Below are 19204 nucleotides of genomic sequence, written 5' to 3'. Positions count from 1 at the left end.
AATATCTTTTGAATTATATAGTTGTTCACGTTGAATGACTGTATGAAATATTCTGACAATTGAACTTTGACTTGACAAAAGAGTTTCAGTAACATTGAATCAATGTAACGCTTCAGAAAACACAAAGAGAAACAATGAGTCGAAATCATATGCGTAAGAGTGTTGTATTAATAATTTGACTGAAATACAGATTCGACTAGTTAGTATACGACACTCACTGTTAAAGATCTTATTTGTATGGTGTTTTTTAATTGTTAAATGTATAGATATTCAGACCAGTTTCTGAGATACGGTCCTTTAAAGCACCATATAACTTGTTGATTTTAATATAATTTACATAAACGCCACAAAACTGCTCGGATCATTAACAATGTACTTACAACAGCTATTTTACTACATGTTTGTTTATCAACTTCACCTGTACAACAAGTTACTTTATTTATTTTATTTTATTTATAATGTGCCTTTTCCCGTGGCTACAAAGCGCAACAAAAACATAAGAAAAAGAATAAAAGAAAAAAAAAAAAAAAAAGAACAGCAAATATGATCAAATACAGAAAACAAAGGCAACAATATGTCTTGAGACATTTAAGACATGTCTTGAGCATATTTTTGAACGATTCACATATCTTGAGCATATTTTTGAATAATTTATGAGTAGCAGCATTTTCTGATATGAACCAGTAAGGTGTTCTACAAACGTGAAGCTGCCACTGAAAAGGCTCTATCCCCAGCACCCTCTTGGAACGAGGCACTAAGAAGGAAATACTATCTGCTGAGCGGGTCTTCATTGCCCCTGGGATGATCTTCTCACAGTGATGCTGCTAGTTATGAATTGGGGAGAGAGCCCATTCAGAGCCTTAAACACATAGAGCAGCGTCTTGTATACAATCCTCTCACTGACAGGGAGCCAATGAAGTTGGCTCAAGAGAGGGGTAACATGTTCAAAGTTTGGTTTGAGACATATCAAACGTGCACACTTATTTTACAACTTCTGCAAACGATTTAGATAGTTCTTTCTTAGATATACCATTAAATAACACATTTTTATAATAATCATGTCAAGACGTGATAATAACAGCTCTATCAATGTTATGGCAAGTATCGTAATTAATGTATTGAAAAATTCAATATGTATTTATTTCTCATCAAACGAATATCACAGACATGAATATCACAAAAATTATTAGGATAATTCATAAACCATGTATAAATAATTCGGTCTCTACAATCATGACATTTGAATTGTTTTCATATTATAGCACACTTATGATTCTTCTTAATTTAAGATAATAAAGTTTAATGGAGGTAAACAAAAAGAAAATAAATATATTCCATATCGTTTATAATAATATGTACATCACATTCACAAATACTAAATATGTACTGTACGTGTACATCACATTCACAAATATACGATAGTGTGGTTGCACTCTTCTACGCCAGGTCCATTTGGTTTATTTATTTTGGATGCCTATATATCGCCCTCTTATGTCATGCCTTAGCGCGATTTACAATAGATCTGTTTACTCGAACATGTACTAATCAAACTACTTCATTATTTTCATCTTTGAGCGCTATAACATGTTACTGTAGATGATTAATGGAACACTTTTCTTAAGTGATCTGCATAATCCTGTATCCAGTATGATTACCATCCTACATGAAGTTGGCATATGTCTCAAATGCCTGTAGATACATGCGAGCTGCTTCGTAACAAAACGTGTACTGATCCTGCAATCACATATAAAACGATAAAAACTTATGAAGGGCGACATAACATACATAAAATTATCAAACGTAATTGAAATAATTTCAGACAGACATAATGATGATGATGATGATGATGATGATGATGATGATGATGATGATGATGATGATGATGATGGTGGTGGTGGTGATGGTGATGGTGATGGTGATGATGATGATGATGATGATGATGATGATGATGCTGATTATGATGATGATGATGATGATGATGATGATGATGATGATGATGATGATTATGATGACGATGGTGATGACGGTGGTGGTGGTGGTGATGACGACGATGATGATGATCAGCGTTCGAAATAAGGCGGGTTACCCGTGAAAGTAGGCACGGACCCGCAAATTTCCTACGATACGGGTCCGCGTGACCCGTAAAAAATGAACCAAGCAAAGAGCAGAAAATCATAGTTTTGTTGTTCCACTGGACAATCTGGTTCACATACATGACATAATCCATCCAGCTCCCTGAGTACACTTTCTTTTTAATTTCTCATCAAGTTTTCAACCTAGGTTTTCAAAGGGTCCGGAGGACTCTTGGATTTTTTTCTTATTTCGAGGCCTGATGATGATGATGATAATGATGATGATGATGATGATGATGATGATAATGATGATGATGATGATGATGATGATGATGATGATGATGATAATGCATGTATATGAAGGTGATGATAACTAGACAAACTACTATGATAATAATGAACTATTACGATACGGTATCTAATAACAATTACCCAGTAGCTAATAACACACCAGGGCCATATTCACAAAATCCATATTATCTGAGCATAGTTCAAGAGCATAATTATTTTGTTATCTTACCATAGATTTGATCATTTCATGTCGACAGACTTTGAGTCTCTTCACAGCTCTAAACACATCTACTTCTTGTTTCTCTTTGATTTGATCGATGATTGACATGACAGCACAAAATAAACCACAGCGGCTCACTCCATCACTATGCAAAGTAAGAGAGAATAAAACCGCATCAAACTATGATTCTGTCGAAGAACTGTAGTATTGTATTAATTGTATTGTATAGTATACAAATATTAACTGCTATGAGGGGCATGGTTAAGATTATAGACCCAAGGTGATCTCAAAACCATGCTATGACACGAGGCGCAGCCGAGGGTCATAGCATGGTTTAGAGATCACCTTGGGTCTATAATGTTAACCATGTCCCAAATATAGCAGTCAATATTTGTTTCATATACCGAATGGATACGTGGATGCTGCGATTGCGCAGTTTGATCGGGACGCACGTGACCGGTCCATAGTTCATTTCCATGGACCGGTCCATAGTTCATGTTGCGGTTAATTCAATGACTGCACTTTCAACCAATCAGATGACAGGAATCTATATACGAGGTATATAATATTGTATATAGCTTATTCCACAAAATCATGCATGAACTCGCAAACACAAAATGGCGAATAAACTGAAATTTTGGAATAAGCTTTTTTCCATGGATATCGACTAAAAATGTCATAAAATGAGGATGCTAGGATCACAACATACTCCTTTAAAGCCATAATGTACGATCTTATAACATGAAATTGGTCTTATTTTTTCAAATCTGATTTTTTTGCATATTTGTAATGATTACACATGTCCCAACTTGCACCTAATGAAATCCGCCAAATTTGTTGTCTTTGTAGGTCAACAGAGCAAAGTTCGACATATTATCATAATTTAAAAATTATGATAATAATGTCCTCCCATAGAACCTCATGTTACATGGCCAAATAACCAGTGGGGTTTCTTTCACTTTACCTTATTTCAGTAACCCTTCGCGACAGTTATTACTAATATTATTTCAACATTTTGAATAAAGAATAACAAAATTAAAATTTGACGGATATCGTACATTAAGGCTTTAAGTCATACAAAAGGGGTTAAGTCGTTTGAAAAGGAAAAGCCGGCCAATAGTAATCGAAAGACTGGCATACCTATCAACAGCAACAACCCGTTGATTACTAGCATCTCGCCGATGTACATCAACACGGTCCATGAGATGTACAAATGAAGAAGCAGAAGAAGGAAGCGATGACTCCGTCGACCAGGCCGTGTAATGTACAAAACGCACATTCATTACCGTTTTCTAGAACAGGAAAGGGAGACATTTACACGATTAATCCATGTCGCCATTTTAATTTAAATTTACCAAAAATCAATTTGTTCGATCTTTGGATCGACCGTCGATATTTCTACTTCTACGGTAATTCTTGGTAGACCAATATTCACTGGTATCTCGCCAAGTGGTGCAACATCACATTCGGTGCAGACACTAACATCAAAAATCCTTACGCCCGCCACCAACAGCTCTTCTTGCCTTCTTGACGTTGGGTTTGTTGATGGTAACTAGCGGAAGTTTGTTCCATGCTGTGATGGTTCTTGGGTAAAAGCTGTACTTATATGAATCCGATCTTGGTGTGATGATGGTATACTGTGCTTCATGCTGATTCCTTGTCCTAACTGTTGATGACCTGGTTGTTGTGTAATGGCTGGGAATTTCTGCCTTAGCTTCGATACTACTTCGATGCTTGTTATTAAGGGGGTACTACACCCCTCAATAAATTTGTGTCTATTTTTGCATTTTTCTCAAAAACTAATAACACACTGGTAAAAAAAGTTATGTATACTATTGGGGCAAGGAATCCAATTACTACACTGGAATTTCAGTGACCCAAGGCAAGTGGTTCGTTATTTATGATAAGAAATAAGGTACCGCTAGGACGTACCTCATTTCCTATCATATTATACTGAACCGCTTGTCTTGAGTCACTGAAATTTCAGTGTAGTAATTGGATTCCTTGCCCCAATAATATACATGACTTTTGTTACCAGTGTGTTATTACCAGTGTGTTGATACAAGCTACCTAGAGTCTACGACCCTATTTTGGGGTCAAGTGTCCGATAGGTCGCTGACCTCTAATTTGGGTTGCCAGTCTGCTGATGAAAGTCGAAGTGTCGACTGAAAATTCCAGGTACGCACATTTTTGTGTTGAACCTCTATTAAAATTATAATTTGTTTTTATTGCCTTAGTCTGATATTTTCTACTATACCATACCAGTTCTTTTTTGTTTTAATGTCACACTTCATTTTTATTTAGTGTAGAAATTTGTAATGAAGCAAAATGATATTGAATCCTTGTGAAAATAAATAAATGTAATTTATGTTCTCAATTCATGTATGTTGGTATAACTTTATAATGGCACTTAGATATATTCTTATTCAATGGATGCGTCTTGTAAAGAATTCACGTAATTTGATTGGTTTTCTGGTGTATAATATCTCACAATAGTTGATAGTGATATTAGTCAGGGCGCGCGCCGCCACGCAATGGCGGCACGCTTGTTGCTCCTCAATGATCGCGCGATAATGCGTTCGCGTAATACACGTGCGAGAACTAAGAAAGCGGCTTAGATGTTCGTGATGGTTTCGTTCATTTAAAACAACGGGGATGTCCTCACAAAAGTAACTTTATTTTTTTCTGAAAAAGGGCAGTTTTTCTCGCAAAAATTACATTAAAACTGAATAAGAATGAGAATAAATGATAGGATTTTGTCTTTTGCCTATCCAATATCGTGTCATAATGGATAGGCTGGCCAATATTTTTATCGTAGTGGATACCGGCTGCGCCGGCATCCACTACTCAAAATATTAGCCAGCCCATCCATTATGACACGATATTGGATAGGCAAAAGACAAAATCCTATCATTTATTCTCTAATTGAATGTTTTCTCAAGTTTCCGGACAAGGTAGCTCAAACTTTACATAACCTTCAGAACATACCGGTTTGTCCGACTTGTAGAAGCGCAGTTTTCTCTCAATCGTTTTTTCGTGGTTCTCAACATCCAAACATTCAACAACAAATTGACCACACGTCAAAGAACCTTCTTGTGGGAAATATATTCCATACGTCTGCAAACGAGAACGGAGAACGAAAATGTTAACACAGCTTATTCCTATAAATAAATCTAAATCAAATTTCAAATAAACGTTTTTCCATGTAAAGAATATTACCTAAATCAGAGATGTTCTCTTCTCTGCTTTAAAGGCCCTTTCAGTGATTTCACAGGAACAATAAAAAAAATGGAAATTTGTCAGAGTTGCTTAGAAATAAAGAATAAGTCTACAGAATTTCATTAAACCACTTTTCCCCTGATACATCGACAAATTAGTCAAAAAACAGAAGTTTTAGAAAGGTTTTCTACTTCAACTCAGATCGACTCGAGAAAATCGAGATTTTCGTACAGTGCGCCACCAATCGACTGGAAAAACTTCCTAGTCCAGTGTTTCTAACACGGGGAAGTAGAGTCTAAATTGATTTAAAACAGACGCTTAATTTTTGTAGTAGAAAACAAAATAAGCAATTAAAGGTCACCGAGGCAAACTAACGGTCAATTCAAATATGAAAAACAGTTAAAATTGTGTATTTTGTTTAAAATAGTAGCTACTGATGTAATGAGTAGTAGAAACAATACGCAACGCGTGTTGGTACGTGGAGAGTGAGCTTCTTTCGATCTCGAGTCGGACTTTTGTACTGTCAGTATCAAAAGTCCAGAATCATCAAATGCTTTATTTTGTCTAAAATACACGGCTTTCGACCGAACCACTAGCAGGCTATGTTAGCACATCTATGCCAATTACAAAGGTACCAAAATCTGAATTTTGATGATTTTTACGATCGTCCGGATGAGCAAATCACTGAATGGGCCTTTAACTAATGGGGACGTACCTCTTCAAATTGGTGTAATTGCGTAAATATAGCTCGTCGTAGTTTATAGCCTAGAATTTTTTTATGGAATATATTAAAATTGCTATAAATTTCCTAAAAGTGAAGGATAAGTCACTAAAATTGACATAAGGTATTTTTGAAATGAAAAAAAAAAGATTTGACAATATGATAACGTTACATCGGTGCGCAATTCAAGTTAGCAGTCAACAATGTTCAACGTGCGCAATGAAGATGTGCGCACTGTTGAATTGCGCAGTCAGGGTTTACACATAGATGATACGTCATCCAATCACAAAAGCTTTCATAGTGCACTTACGTCCACGGCGAATTCACCGTGACCTTTCCAGCCATAAACCCGCTTATTGAAGATTAAACCGATCTATGTGACCATCCACATCGAAACGCTCGTAAAGTCGGCCCCTGGTCAATTTTGTTTTCTTGCGTATTTAGAAAATATATATCATATGCTTTACAATGATATATCATTTAACTTCAAACAATATCCAGAAGCGGGGTTATGGCTTGTTAAACTTTGCTACTTCAGTAAAAAGGTACATTATTTTGGTGCTACAATATATCTCTTTTTCTACATTGCTGGTAGGGCAAGGTGGGGCATAACGGACCCCCGGGGCAAAACGGAACCACCTGGAAAAATAGGCCTTCGCAATACTGCCGTCTATGCAAATTATATCGAGGAACACAAGTATGGCTACGAGGAGTTACAACAAAAATTTTATCTGAAACAATCCACTGACATTCGAGCAAGATCGAGTCAAAAAATTACTACCCGTCTGGTGTAAGATATGTAGATGTTTAATGCGCTGAAATTTTACTTCATTAATATCGGATTCCCAAATAATTGTGTATATTGTAAACACGAAGGTACTAGCCATTGGCTGTATAAAGTGCATGGCCTATATGCTACGATGTATTATGCATGCAACCTATTTTTTTCTAAAAAATCGGGTATGGGGCAAAACGGACCCCTAGGTGTGGGGCATAACGGAACAGGGTTCCGTTTTGCCCCGGGCGTTTTGTCCCACAGATGGGTTCCGTTTTGCCCCAATTGGACATAACTTGTCTTCACTCAAGGAAATGTAGGCGTTATCTAGGGGCCTACTCGAACATGGTAAACACTTCGCTGAAACATAGACATATAACTAGACCTACAGATAGAATTAATGATTAAAAGTTAACCACTTACTCCACAGAGATGGTAGGCCTACTGAATATTTCTTTCTGATCAAATATTGGTCATACATATTATAGGCCTATGAGGCCTATAAGAAGTTAACCACTCACTCCACAGAGATGGTAGGCCCACTTAATATTGTAACTGAATATAGGCCTACATATAACTAGGCCTAGGGCCTACTGATGGAACAACTGATATAAGTTTACACCCAGGGTGCCGTTTTGCCCCATAGGGGGGTTCCGTTTTGCCCCGATAGTGGGGCAAAACGGTTTTTTTTTTGTGAAAATATTTCTTCATTTTTATAAAAAAAATTGTAAGATTCAAGTTATATTGGTTAATGGTATATTAATGGTAACTACAAACTTCAACTGAACATATCATTTTTACAGTCATATTACTTATGGTGACGTCACAGAGCATCCTCAAAGTTAAGTGTTCCGTTATGCCCCACCTTCCCCTCCGGTATTAAATATCAAATGGTCATAATTGGCGGTCAGCGAGGTTCAGGAAGGTCCTCTCATTGTTAATTCTTGGTTAACTCACCACTTGAACAGGATTAAGCCAAAGCAAACAAAGACTAAAGCTATTTACTATTAGTATAAGCTTATTATCCTCTTCAACAATAGGATTAAAGATTTGTATTTGACTGGACTGAAATGTGACACTTATAGGACAATTATTAGGTGCATTATGAATACAAGCTTTGTGCACATTATGGAGTGTAACTCGAAATACAATTTGCCGACTTTACGAGTGGTTTGAGATGGATGGTCACATATGCAGTACTAAACCATTATATAGTAATCTATTGTCCAATGCAAATTTATTACCACTTGATAATATTGATCCAATGAGCGACCGAATTGTCCGCTACGGACGACTAATCCAATCGATAATGACTCTATTGACATGTACGCACGGAGCCCCACTGACCGAGTTTTGGGATATTTTTCACTGATTTGCAGCTGTTTGCTGTCATTTACTCATCAAGGCAGAGTACCGTTATTATAAGGACTATGCCAATTATTTAAAGATTGACATGTAGAGAATAAGCCATAATTGATTGACAGAAAGTACTAAATTTGTACCTATGACGGTTTTATGACACCAATCTTCAAAAAACGAAAAAAAATGGCTGCCCGGTGAAGTAAAATGTGCACGGCGAGTTTGGATAGATGGTAGGATTTCTTTTTAATAAAAATGTATGTTCCCCCGTTATTAAAGCTTGTACCGGGTTGAAGATTCAGATATTTGGAAAAGAATAAGTAATTGAAACAGAGAGAAAGTACTAAAATCATAGCTTTTATACTTTTTGATATATGATACTAACTAGTTCATACCCAATAGCTACGATACAGCGCTGCCAGTAGAGTTCAATTGCCTATTGTGAGTGCCCCTGTGTTGTGTGCATACATGTAGTTAACAATAACTGCATGATGTTGAGATCTACCGAACAGGTGAATATCAAATTACCATACCTTATTGTTTTCATCTGGATGATTGAGTGCAACAATAGTATGAAACTGGTAATCGTAGATCAGGCGCCAAAAGTCTCCTATTGTATCCGGTAGCGGAACTTGTGTCGTGAGGTACATGCTTCTCTCTTGGTGTCCCTGTTGAGATTAAATTATACATCTGAGAACGCAAGTTTTCAACCATGATTTATTATGAACTTCAGGCACCATACCCGGGCACCATAATCATCATGCAAAGCCTTGCATACTATATCTGAATATATCTTCCACAGTCGGCATTGTAATACCTTCATACGTTGGTCAGACACGGTATGCGTGCCGAGTACGTACCGGGAAGCGACTGCTCTAATTTGAGCGTGCGATACCTGGATTCGGTAGAACTACTACTTAATTGGTCACAGTGTTGTATTGTCAAATGTAAAATATTCTTGAAATATAATGATGTATATCGATGTTTATTAATAAAGTGTAATTTTGCTTTCTGTTCTTGAAATGTTTCGGAAAATGTTATTGAATTTATGAATGAGTGATATAAAACAAATACCGTAGTACTTGTCATAAATTCGCGCAATCACTCGGTGAGAGAAGCGTTGTTCTATTCTACTCACAATTCTGCTCTGTATTGGAACAGTCCATCTGGATTGTTTACACTCGTCATGTTCATAGACAGTTAATATTTGTATAGAAATAATTCTGGTATACCCTGTGCACAAGTATAACCCTAATAGTAACCTAACTCTAACCCTAACCCTAAAAGAGGGTAAACCAGAATAACATATAGGAATAGAGGGTGCGCAGGGTAAACCAGAATTGTACCTTTGTATACTATCACACACTACTGGATAGCACTTACATGACAGAATGCTGCACTAATGAAATCAGTACTGCCTTCCAGACCCGGAGTTGACAATTTTGGCCGCATGGAGTCAGCTTTAAACAGAACAATGATATGCATTATAAATTATTATATCCGCTGCAATTCAAATAATTTACATTAAGGTAATGTGTACAAGAGATAAAATACACTTTAGCAATTGCAATGAAGACACACTCAAGGAGAAAAGTCATTAGACTTACGTGGAACACATGTACTAAATCTATTTTTGGGCAGGTTTTCTTCTGTCTTTCCTTTTGCACTCTGCTTCTCGGATAATGCTGGGTACATGCTATTTAGTGACTGCATGTAAGAAAAATGTGAAAAGGTAGAGTAAATATATGAAATGGGTAAATTGGAGTCAATGCAATGACTAAAACTACAAGGGAGAGATGTTATTGAATGACTGAATGGAGGATGGGAAAGGTAGGTGTGATAAAAGGGAATGACCTCAAGAACACATGGACAACAAAATGGGCTATTCCAGAAAATAAGTACACACCCTCTATAGAGGAGTGAATTTGCAATCAAAAAAATATCTGGATTTCCAGATTTGCTGGAAAGACGACTGCTGGATTTCGTGTATTTAGACACTTTAAAAGTCCGAATTTCCACCCGGGGATTTCCAGCAAAGATAACTGGACGAAAAGTACGGAAAAACGGAGTCCTCTATAAGGGTCGTTTGTTTATTTTTTGGAATAGCGTATTGTTATGGAATGATTGTAGGGAGCGGAGACAATTGGAGGCAATTTAATGAATGTTTGTATAATTTCAAATATTTAAAAACTGAATTTGGGAGATTTCTGGTAAGATACGAAAAGAGACTTCAGTCCTTTGTGCATAAAAACTAAATCGGTCACAATTTGTTTGCTATAAATTAGTATCCCTATTCTAATTTAACACAACATAATGTGACGAATCATTGGAAATTAGACAATTTAGACATAATCATCCATTCAATAATGCAAATGGTTTACCTTGAATTGACCAAGTATATGATTATCTTCCCCGTTGATGGCGCCTTCGACTGATTTCCACGCATGCTCAACATCAGATGTCGATATGGTTGTCTTTCCACAAAACAATGCCTCTAATAAAGCGTCATGGACGAAAACGTATTGGGGCTGAAATATGAGATGAATTCTAAATAATTATAATGTGTTTAAAATGCATTTTTAAAATCTTACTCTTGGATATGGGTATAATTTGAAACCACCTACAAGTTTAAATTTTAAGTTTCAGACAAAAAATACGGCATAATAATACCAAACCACACGACCTATTGGCGCTGGTTCTTAATTAGAGAAATTATTCGTCGTACTTTATTCTTCAGAGTGATGAAACCAAGATTACCATAATTGTATTTGCCAAGAGATGAGCGCGACGTTATTGCATTTATTCGGTGCAAAGACATTTTTGTCGCTGCCAGCGGTCGGCGACTAGGAGGTACTCCACATACTGTATATAATAACTGTTAATAACATTAACCGTTTATAATGATCTGATATCCATCTCTTTGATCCATGATGTTGCATGGCTTCTTCAGATGCTCTCACATAATCTACAATCACTTGATATGTTCATCTCACGACTAGAAACAAAAAACTTATCTTTGATCAACCAATTTCTGCCTAAATTTAATTCAGTTCTTTTTGGTTTCCCCGCTCATATCTTAATTTTAAATTTCTTACCTCCGTTTGTATCATGCCCGTTCGTCGTTCTCTCATTTCACGAACAAAGTTGAACACGTCAACTTTGCCCTCTGCCTTGGCCATTTTAAGCATGGAATCCAATGTGATGAATGTTCCTGTCCGTCCAATACCAGCACTGAAATAGTTTGTTAAATTTAACATTGACCTTTTAAATTGGTTAAAAAAAAAAATTTAGATGGATATTGAAAAACAAGCACATCTGCATTAAATAAAAAAATTAACCCACAAAAATTGTGGTAATACTGGAATGGATACTGATGCAGACATGTAACAACGAGGAAGCTTGTAGTGATGTTATTGTTTTACCTTCAAAATGATATTAAACGTACATTTCTCAAAAAATGTTGAGATGTTTTATATCACTAGATACCGCTGGCTATATAATGTTTAGATGTACAAAAATTTTCTTGCAGATTAATTCGTTTGGTAAAAATATCGTCAAATTTGAATTAATACACATAATCATGCCTAACTCGCAAACGCAAACTAAAAGTTCGGGAATAACCTTTTTTTGTGGATACCTACTGAAAAATGTTATAAAAAGAGGATGCTAGGATCACGAAATACTCCTTTATGAAGTGTCAATTATACCATGGAGAGTAAAATGACATAAGGTATGACAAATACCTTTTGCTGAGTATGAATATTGAATTAGTTGATAACAAAGGGGTATTAGATAACAATTGTTTTACGTAGGGGGAAATGTATAATGTAACAAAATTGACCCAACCCAGTTTAAAATTATTGCAATACCGTAATACCTCGTCTACAATCGTATATAGTGCTTTTGATGAAAGCTAACTTAATCCAGGTGCCATCCATCGACAAAATTAGAACATTATGGAGTTTTAGCAAATAAATTACCGATACAAGCATACAAAAACAAGTACTATTATAAGACTAATGTATTACATTGGGATATTTATGGCTGCTTCGTTTTAATATAGTTTTAATCAAAATCACCTATATGCTTGTACACGAGGTTTTACGGTATATTAAGAGCAAAATATAAATGATTTGCAAACTAGAGGTTTTGGATTTTAAACCAGTGCTTAACATTCTTACAATGCTTAGTGGTGATGTACTTACCTACAATGAACAATAATAGGTCCAGCATCAGGAGAGTTTTCAGCATTGACATGATTTAAAAATCCTAAAATTGGCTCGGCAAATTCTGGTACACGCATATCTGGCCAACCGGTATAATGGAAGTGCTTGATACATCTGACATCATCGTCCGATGTCTGTTGATTGGCATATATTTCCGTCTATTATAAATATCACAATAAATTTTAAACGTTTGAGTGGAAAGTTATGTTTTGTTTCTCCGGACGGACGAGAGATGAAATGCCTTGTTTGAAAGAATTTATATTTGTCAACAGCTGTTTTTAACAAATAAATGGCTTTGTGTGACTCAAAATAAGTGATGTATAAAATTATTCTTAGAACTCTCTTTTGAAGCTTGAACATTATTCACTATATATTCCCAAAACGATATTCCACATGACAAATAAGGCAAAATAAATGAGCAATATAGTTCATACAATGAATTTATTGGTAAAGAGGTGCGTAACCTTATCCAGAAAGATCCAATTTTTAAACATTGCTCGCGAATAGTGTTTATATAGGACTTCCATGTCATACCGTATTGTCTTATATAGATCGGCCTAAACATGTGTTTTCCCAGCAAACACAAAACGTTTTCGACATCATTCGCAAAAGGTTATAAAAGGTTGTCAGAAAACGTTTAAATGTCGGGTTATATAAAGGGTATATTAAGAGTATAAAACGTTTTCATAACCGTAAAAACATTTTTGATAATCTACTGCTCAGCAAACAAAAATGTTTTACAGAAAACGTTTAAATGTCGGGTTATGTAAAGGGTATAAAAACGTTTTAATAACATTCCAAAAACATTCCTGAAAACTTGGTACAAAACATTGTAAACAGAATGTTATTGTGGGCTTGAAAAATATTTTGCGAAAAATGTTTGTCCAAAATATTTTCAATAACGTTTTAAAAACGTTTTCATGACCTTTATATAACCCGACATTTAAATGTTATTAAAATGTTTTGAAAAAAACATTTTAAGAACATTTCTGTGTTTGCTGGGTTCAAATATTTTAACATAATGTTATTTAAGTATTGACACAATATTTGGTAAAAATGTTTGCCAAAATAGTTTACAATAACATTTTTGAAAACATTTAAAAATATTGTTGTAGTGTGTTTTCATACAAAACGTTTTAAAACGTTATCATGACCTTTATATAACCCGACATTTTAATGTTATTAAAACGTTTTTACCTAAACCAAAAGCCAAAATATAACTTCTTTAAAACGTATTTAAAACGTTTTTGTGTTTGCTGGGTTGTTGTTTACCCCAATTAACATTCACTTCGAAGCAGTTTTGTTTGTGAAGTATTTATGGATAATTGATTGCACTTGAACCAATTACGTACTTCAAAATCTTTATGAGAATGGAACACAAACGACAATAATGTTGATGTAAAATTGTCATGCAAGTTTATAATGTAAAGTATAGGTCCCAGTATTGAACCCTGTGGTACCCCACACACGCGGCTTTGTCAAACTGCAAACCCAGGTTAACTTTAAAACTGTATCAATATGACTGTACAGTGAGAGTTTGGCGAATTTGGTTGCAGTACGAAGCCATATTTACAATATAACTACCAGTGCCTGGAAAATTGCGTAAGGCACTTTAAAGGTTGCAGGTATTGTTTATAACACATGTATTGATATGGTATTATTATATGGTGTTAGTGTACTGTAATCACGACATATTTACCTTGGTCAGTTTCAATTCACGTACAACATAGTGTCCTTTATTGTCTTCCGTGAGATTTGTAACAGAGTAGTCTTCATACGCGGTTGATTTGCCTTTATCTGGCCAATATTTCTCACATTTTGCCTGGAATTTACAAAATGGACGGGAAAATGAGTAGCAGAATTGGCCACGTTGTTAAGTCAGAATTCATAGACATAAATGGATCGTGTAACCACTTCAATTAAATTCATATCTGTACTTGAAATTACAAATTGTTATAAGCATTGAATTAAGGTGTTTTATCAAAATGAGAGGTTTTCTAATATTTTAAAGATCACTGACTAACCTTTCCGCCTTCAACCAGACCCGTTACCATAATAATAGTTTCTGTTCTCTCCTGCCATATCATTCTCCAGTAATCTTTGACTGTTGTAGAATTAGGACCTGTTATTGGTAAATACGGTGACATTGCGGTGACATTTAGTAAATTGTTAATTATTAAATCTATTGTCATTAACTATCTCTTGTTTTTATCGTTAATAAAAAGTACAAATTTAATGCAGTATTACCTTGTGCAGCTATATATGCATTGCTCTTCTTGTAGCCCTGTAAGGAGTCGAAAATGAAGTTGTTTGAGATTGTTATCAGAAACGTTATAACTATTTTATATTTCTCTAGTACTAAACTGGGCTAGACCAAAACATATTCGGACACTACCCAGTCGGGCTTGTAACTCTAAAAAGTGACGATACAAAGCATGGTTTTATGTATTTTATGTATTTGCAACATTAATGGAACAAAATTGGTTTCCATCCTAATACCTCAAATGATGAAAAATGTAATTTTTTTATGCCCTCATAGGCCAAACATAATGAGATGCACTTCAGCCTGCAGCTATGACTTCTCACTGCAAATCTCTGATTCTAGCAACTGCTCTGCACAAGAGTGCCTCCCTTTCAAGTATTTACTTGCATCGTCACTTTGAAGTGCCAAATTGAAATATAAGATTTTTGGCTAGACTTACATCTATATAGGAGGCATTTATGTAGTCAGAATGTTCATCATCATTCAACACTTCCAAAACTACTCTGGAGTGATCATCTGCAAAATAGAAACGAAATAATTAGTGTAATTAGTGACTAATATGACATAATGGATATATATATATGAGTTGACGTCATTGTCTGGCAGTATGCGCACACATCATGACAGTTTCCATTTTGTTTTGCCTGGCAGCATGCGCGCGCATCATATTTTGTTCAGAGAATGTGCTTTTAAAACTCCCCCTACACCACAATAAGGCTATTGAACAGTTTAGTGGTTGAAGGCAGTTCGCTCAAGCATATCGGTATACCAGTCCCTTGCCTTTGTTGATAAACATTGAGATCAACATATCTATATTCCACTATCATTTAAATTGTTATACATGTATGCTTGTATCACTTACATGGTATAATGTTCTTGTATCTGTTTTTGGTTCTATTTTCTGGTTTCTTTGCAACGGTCCACGGATGCAATTGTTGATCCGATGTTGGTAACGCCTTTAAACATGAAAAGAATGTATTTTAGCAATCAATATTTATTAAACCAAATTAAAACGAGGTCTTTTGCCCAAATCTTTCTGGTTGAATATATTAGTACTACAAAAAGTGTATTGTATATAGGACATGAATCTTAGATAAAGATGTGATTTTAACGATATTATAGATTGGTTAAATGTTTGGTTTAAACAAACATAGAAGCGGAGCAAAGAAAATTTAACATAAATGTTACAGGGGAGGAGCAAAAGTTAACAGCAGACTTTTTAGAATAAACCAACTGAAGCCTAATAGAATCAAGCTGAATTATATGATAGTAATTAATCACTGCAAGCAACGGATATCGGATCCGAGCGAAAAACAGTATACAGTATTAGGATTTTACGCTGGTGAAGTGATTAATAGTAATAACACATATTTATAGGGTAATATGGATCATTATCATTTATCCACCTTCTAGTGTTTACGTTTTATCGGTCATTGTTTAAGTAGCGTTCATCAATAATCGATGTACGATGCATATCATAGAAAGCTATATAGACGAAGGAATGTGAGCACAGATTATATTATTTTCACTATCCTTCAATTGAATATATGAATACAAAAGTCACCCAAGTCCATACTTTGGCCAAATTGAGTTAAGCATGGGAAAGTGTTGCTATACATAGGCCTGTCATATATATGAAAGAACAAGTATGTGAAAAATAGCATGTATGAAAGAATCAACCCAAGTCCATGATTTGAGTCTTGTAACACATTGATTGAAATCCAGTATGTATAAAAGTTCACTTGTAACATCTTCATTGCTGGAGAGTGACTTTTGAAAACAAAATGGGTTTAATCAAGGAAAGTGTGTGGTTTATATTACATGGCAGAATGGTTATCAACATTATACATAACTGTGTGGTTTATTTTGTATTGTCTTACTAGTGGTAATCCCATTTCAACATTATTGTCTTTGTATATGATTCGAAAAAACCACCCAAGTCCAGAATTTAAAATCAACCCCACGAAGTCCCTGAAATGCTAATCGTCATACAGTTTAACCCACCCATTTGCACGTACAACTTACCATATTTACCAGGTAAATCTTACGGAAGGAATTAAAATGATACACAGGTTTTTTTATCAAAATCACTTCCCATGGACTTGGGTGGGTTTTGGATTCACGTATTCAATTCTATGTTCATCTTATCTTGACCATGACACCAACAATGACAGCTCTCAACATAACACTAAAGCCATTGACTAACGTAATAAATTGTTCTTAATTTCAGACACAAAAAATGATTTGACATAATTATACCTATACCTCAAAATCCTTTCTGAGTCCATGATCAGGGCCACCGGCCTTGTTAACTTCCACGTATTCCATTAGGTCTCCTACTTTCACTGGTTGGTTACGAGTAGGTAAGTCCTTTTTCTCATGAATTGGTTTCACAATAGCTTTTGGTTTAGTTGATGGCACATCTTTATTATCTGCGTTTTCAATATGTGACTCTGGCACATTTCCAAGATTTGAGTACTCTGTAAAAAATAACAAAAATTAAGAAAATTAACACTGTGGTCAATTTGATTGAATCCACTGCTTTCTAAAAGACATAGGGGTACAAAAAAGCGCAGTGTGTTTATAGTGCGCTACGCACAGGCACAACGCCTAGACGTTAATCCACAAGGCTCAGCACACTTTACAGGTTGTAGCTGCTCACCACGTCCACACACCATTCCATAAACCATTAAACAACAATTCAGGGACTTTGTTGCTTCAAGAGCGCACACCCTAGACATACCACAAATAACCTTCGCAAGCAGGATCAGCTCCCCGAGCTTCATACGGGTTACAACGAGACAAATTAGCAGTGCGTTCCTTGTCCAGAGGAATTTCAAGCTAACTCAATTTTCCACGAGAGCGTACTAGCCACCGCCAGGGTTCGAACCCGCAATCTCTCGCACCACAGTCGAACGCCTTATCGATTGAGCTAACTCACTAATTAATGCTTGTTATTATTGACTTACGAACTTTGTCTTTCCCATCTGGTTCGGAAAGTGCTTCTGAGGGTTTCCTTTGCGTCCTTAAATTTTAAAAGAAAATAGAAAATCAACATTTTCAATGTAGACTGATACTCAACCAATACATTTTGAAGAAATCTTATTTTAGATGGTGAAGCAGAAAAACTCTTTCGATATCAAGCAATATCTGCAGCTGGAGAGGGTGAATTCCCGCGACTAAAGTGCTCAACTTACCACTGCACGTCCCAAGTAAAGGGCAGTTGCAGCAGACTGGGTGAACTGACAATAGGAGTATAAGCCGTGCACGTGTTTGTAAGACGTTGATGCAGATCAAGCCAGGTAGCAGCCACACCTGGCGGTGCTGTCAGTTATCTATCTACCTGTGTTTTGATTTCTTTTCTTACATATTTTTTTCTAGCATGGTTCCGTATTTGTCCTACCTTTTGACTCGTACGATTGCTAATACGATGACTAATGCCAGTATCAAAACTACGAGACCGCCAACAACACCTCCAATAACACCACCCATGCCCACGAGGCCAACTGAAGAATTCAAGGGTAAAATCAAAGTGAATAACAAATCCTAAGCAAATTAGTTAAACAACATATATAATTTTGAGGAGCACATGTGGCCTAGTGGATAAGGCGATCGGCTCATAATCTATAGGTTGCAAGTTCGAACCCCACTTGTGTCAACGTGTTGTGTCCTTTGGCAAGGTACTTTTTCTTCATTGCCTACGGGGTGGGGTATGGTGGCATGGATGTTTGTATAGTTTGTTTGTGTCGATGTTGCAATATTGGCGCTGATTAAGCTGCTGCCTTCAAATTGCATTGTTTCTGTTTAGGTGTGTTAAATGTAAAATTCTAGCAATTTGACCTGCGGGTCACCATTAGAGTTTGAAATAAAACCTCTTTAAAACCTTACTTTAATTATTACATCAAAATTGGCAACATCAGTTTGACATTATGTACATGCAGGGGAGTCTTGAAGAAAGCTCATCTAAGTGACACATTTTTGCTTGTGTGTATACAACCAATTTCTTAGATATGCATAGATTGATAAAAGGTTTCAAAACACCTCGCCCCAAAATTAGA

The 19204-nt window shown here is 35.8% G+C and overlaps 1 protein-coding gene across 1 annotated transcript; it reads right to left on the bottom strand.

The window, feature by feature from the left end:
- Positions 1-208: 208 nt before the first annotated feature.
- LOC140165156 (receptor-type tyrosine-protein phosphatase kappa-like) lies at positions 209-18653 on the bottom strand. Its single transcript, XM_072188598.1, has 18 exons — positions 18550-18653; positions 18116-18171; positions 17412-17626; positions 16009-16102; positions 15586-15662; positions 15131-15167; positions 14908-15005; positions 14583-14705; positions 12863-13041; positions 11753-11888; positions 11039-11185; positions 10265-10364; positions 10041-10117; positions 9191-9325; positions 5572-5700; positions 3724-3875; positions 2593-2728; positions 209-1734 (listed from the first exon to the last, which is right to left on the bottom strand). The coding sequence occupies exons 1-18, from the start codon at positions 18636-18638 to the stop codon at positions 1660-1662; spliced, it is 2055 nt and encodes a 684-aa protein (XP_072044699.1). The 5' UTR covers positions 18639-18653; the 3' UTR covers positions 209-1659.
- Between the last annotated feature and the right edge of the window lie 551 nt (positions 18654-19204).

This window comes from Amphiura filiformis, chromosome 11 (genome assembly GCF_039555335.1).
Source record: "Amphiura filiformis chromosome 11, Afil_fr2py, whole genome shotgun sequence".
In the NCBI taxonomy this organism is placed as follows: domain Eukaryota; kingdom Metazoa; phylum Echinodermata; class Ophiuroidea; order Amphilepidida; family Amphiuridae; genus Amphiura; species Amphiura filiformis.
This window is presented reverse-complemented; position numbering and strand designations above follow the sequence as displayed.

Coding starts and splice junctions, on each gene's coding strand:
- LOC140165156 (XM_072188598.1), bottom strand. CDS start 18,638: ATGGGTGGTGTTATTGGAGGTGTTGTTGGCGGTCTCGTAGTTTTGATA. Junction 13,042..14,582: donor GTGAATTGAAACTGACCAAG/GTAAATATGTCG, acceptor TATTTATAATAG/ACGGAAATATATGCCAATCA. Junction 10,365..11,038: donor ATATACTTGGTCAATTCAAG/GTAAACCATTTG, acceptor TCTTACATGCAG/TCACTAAATAGCATGTACCC.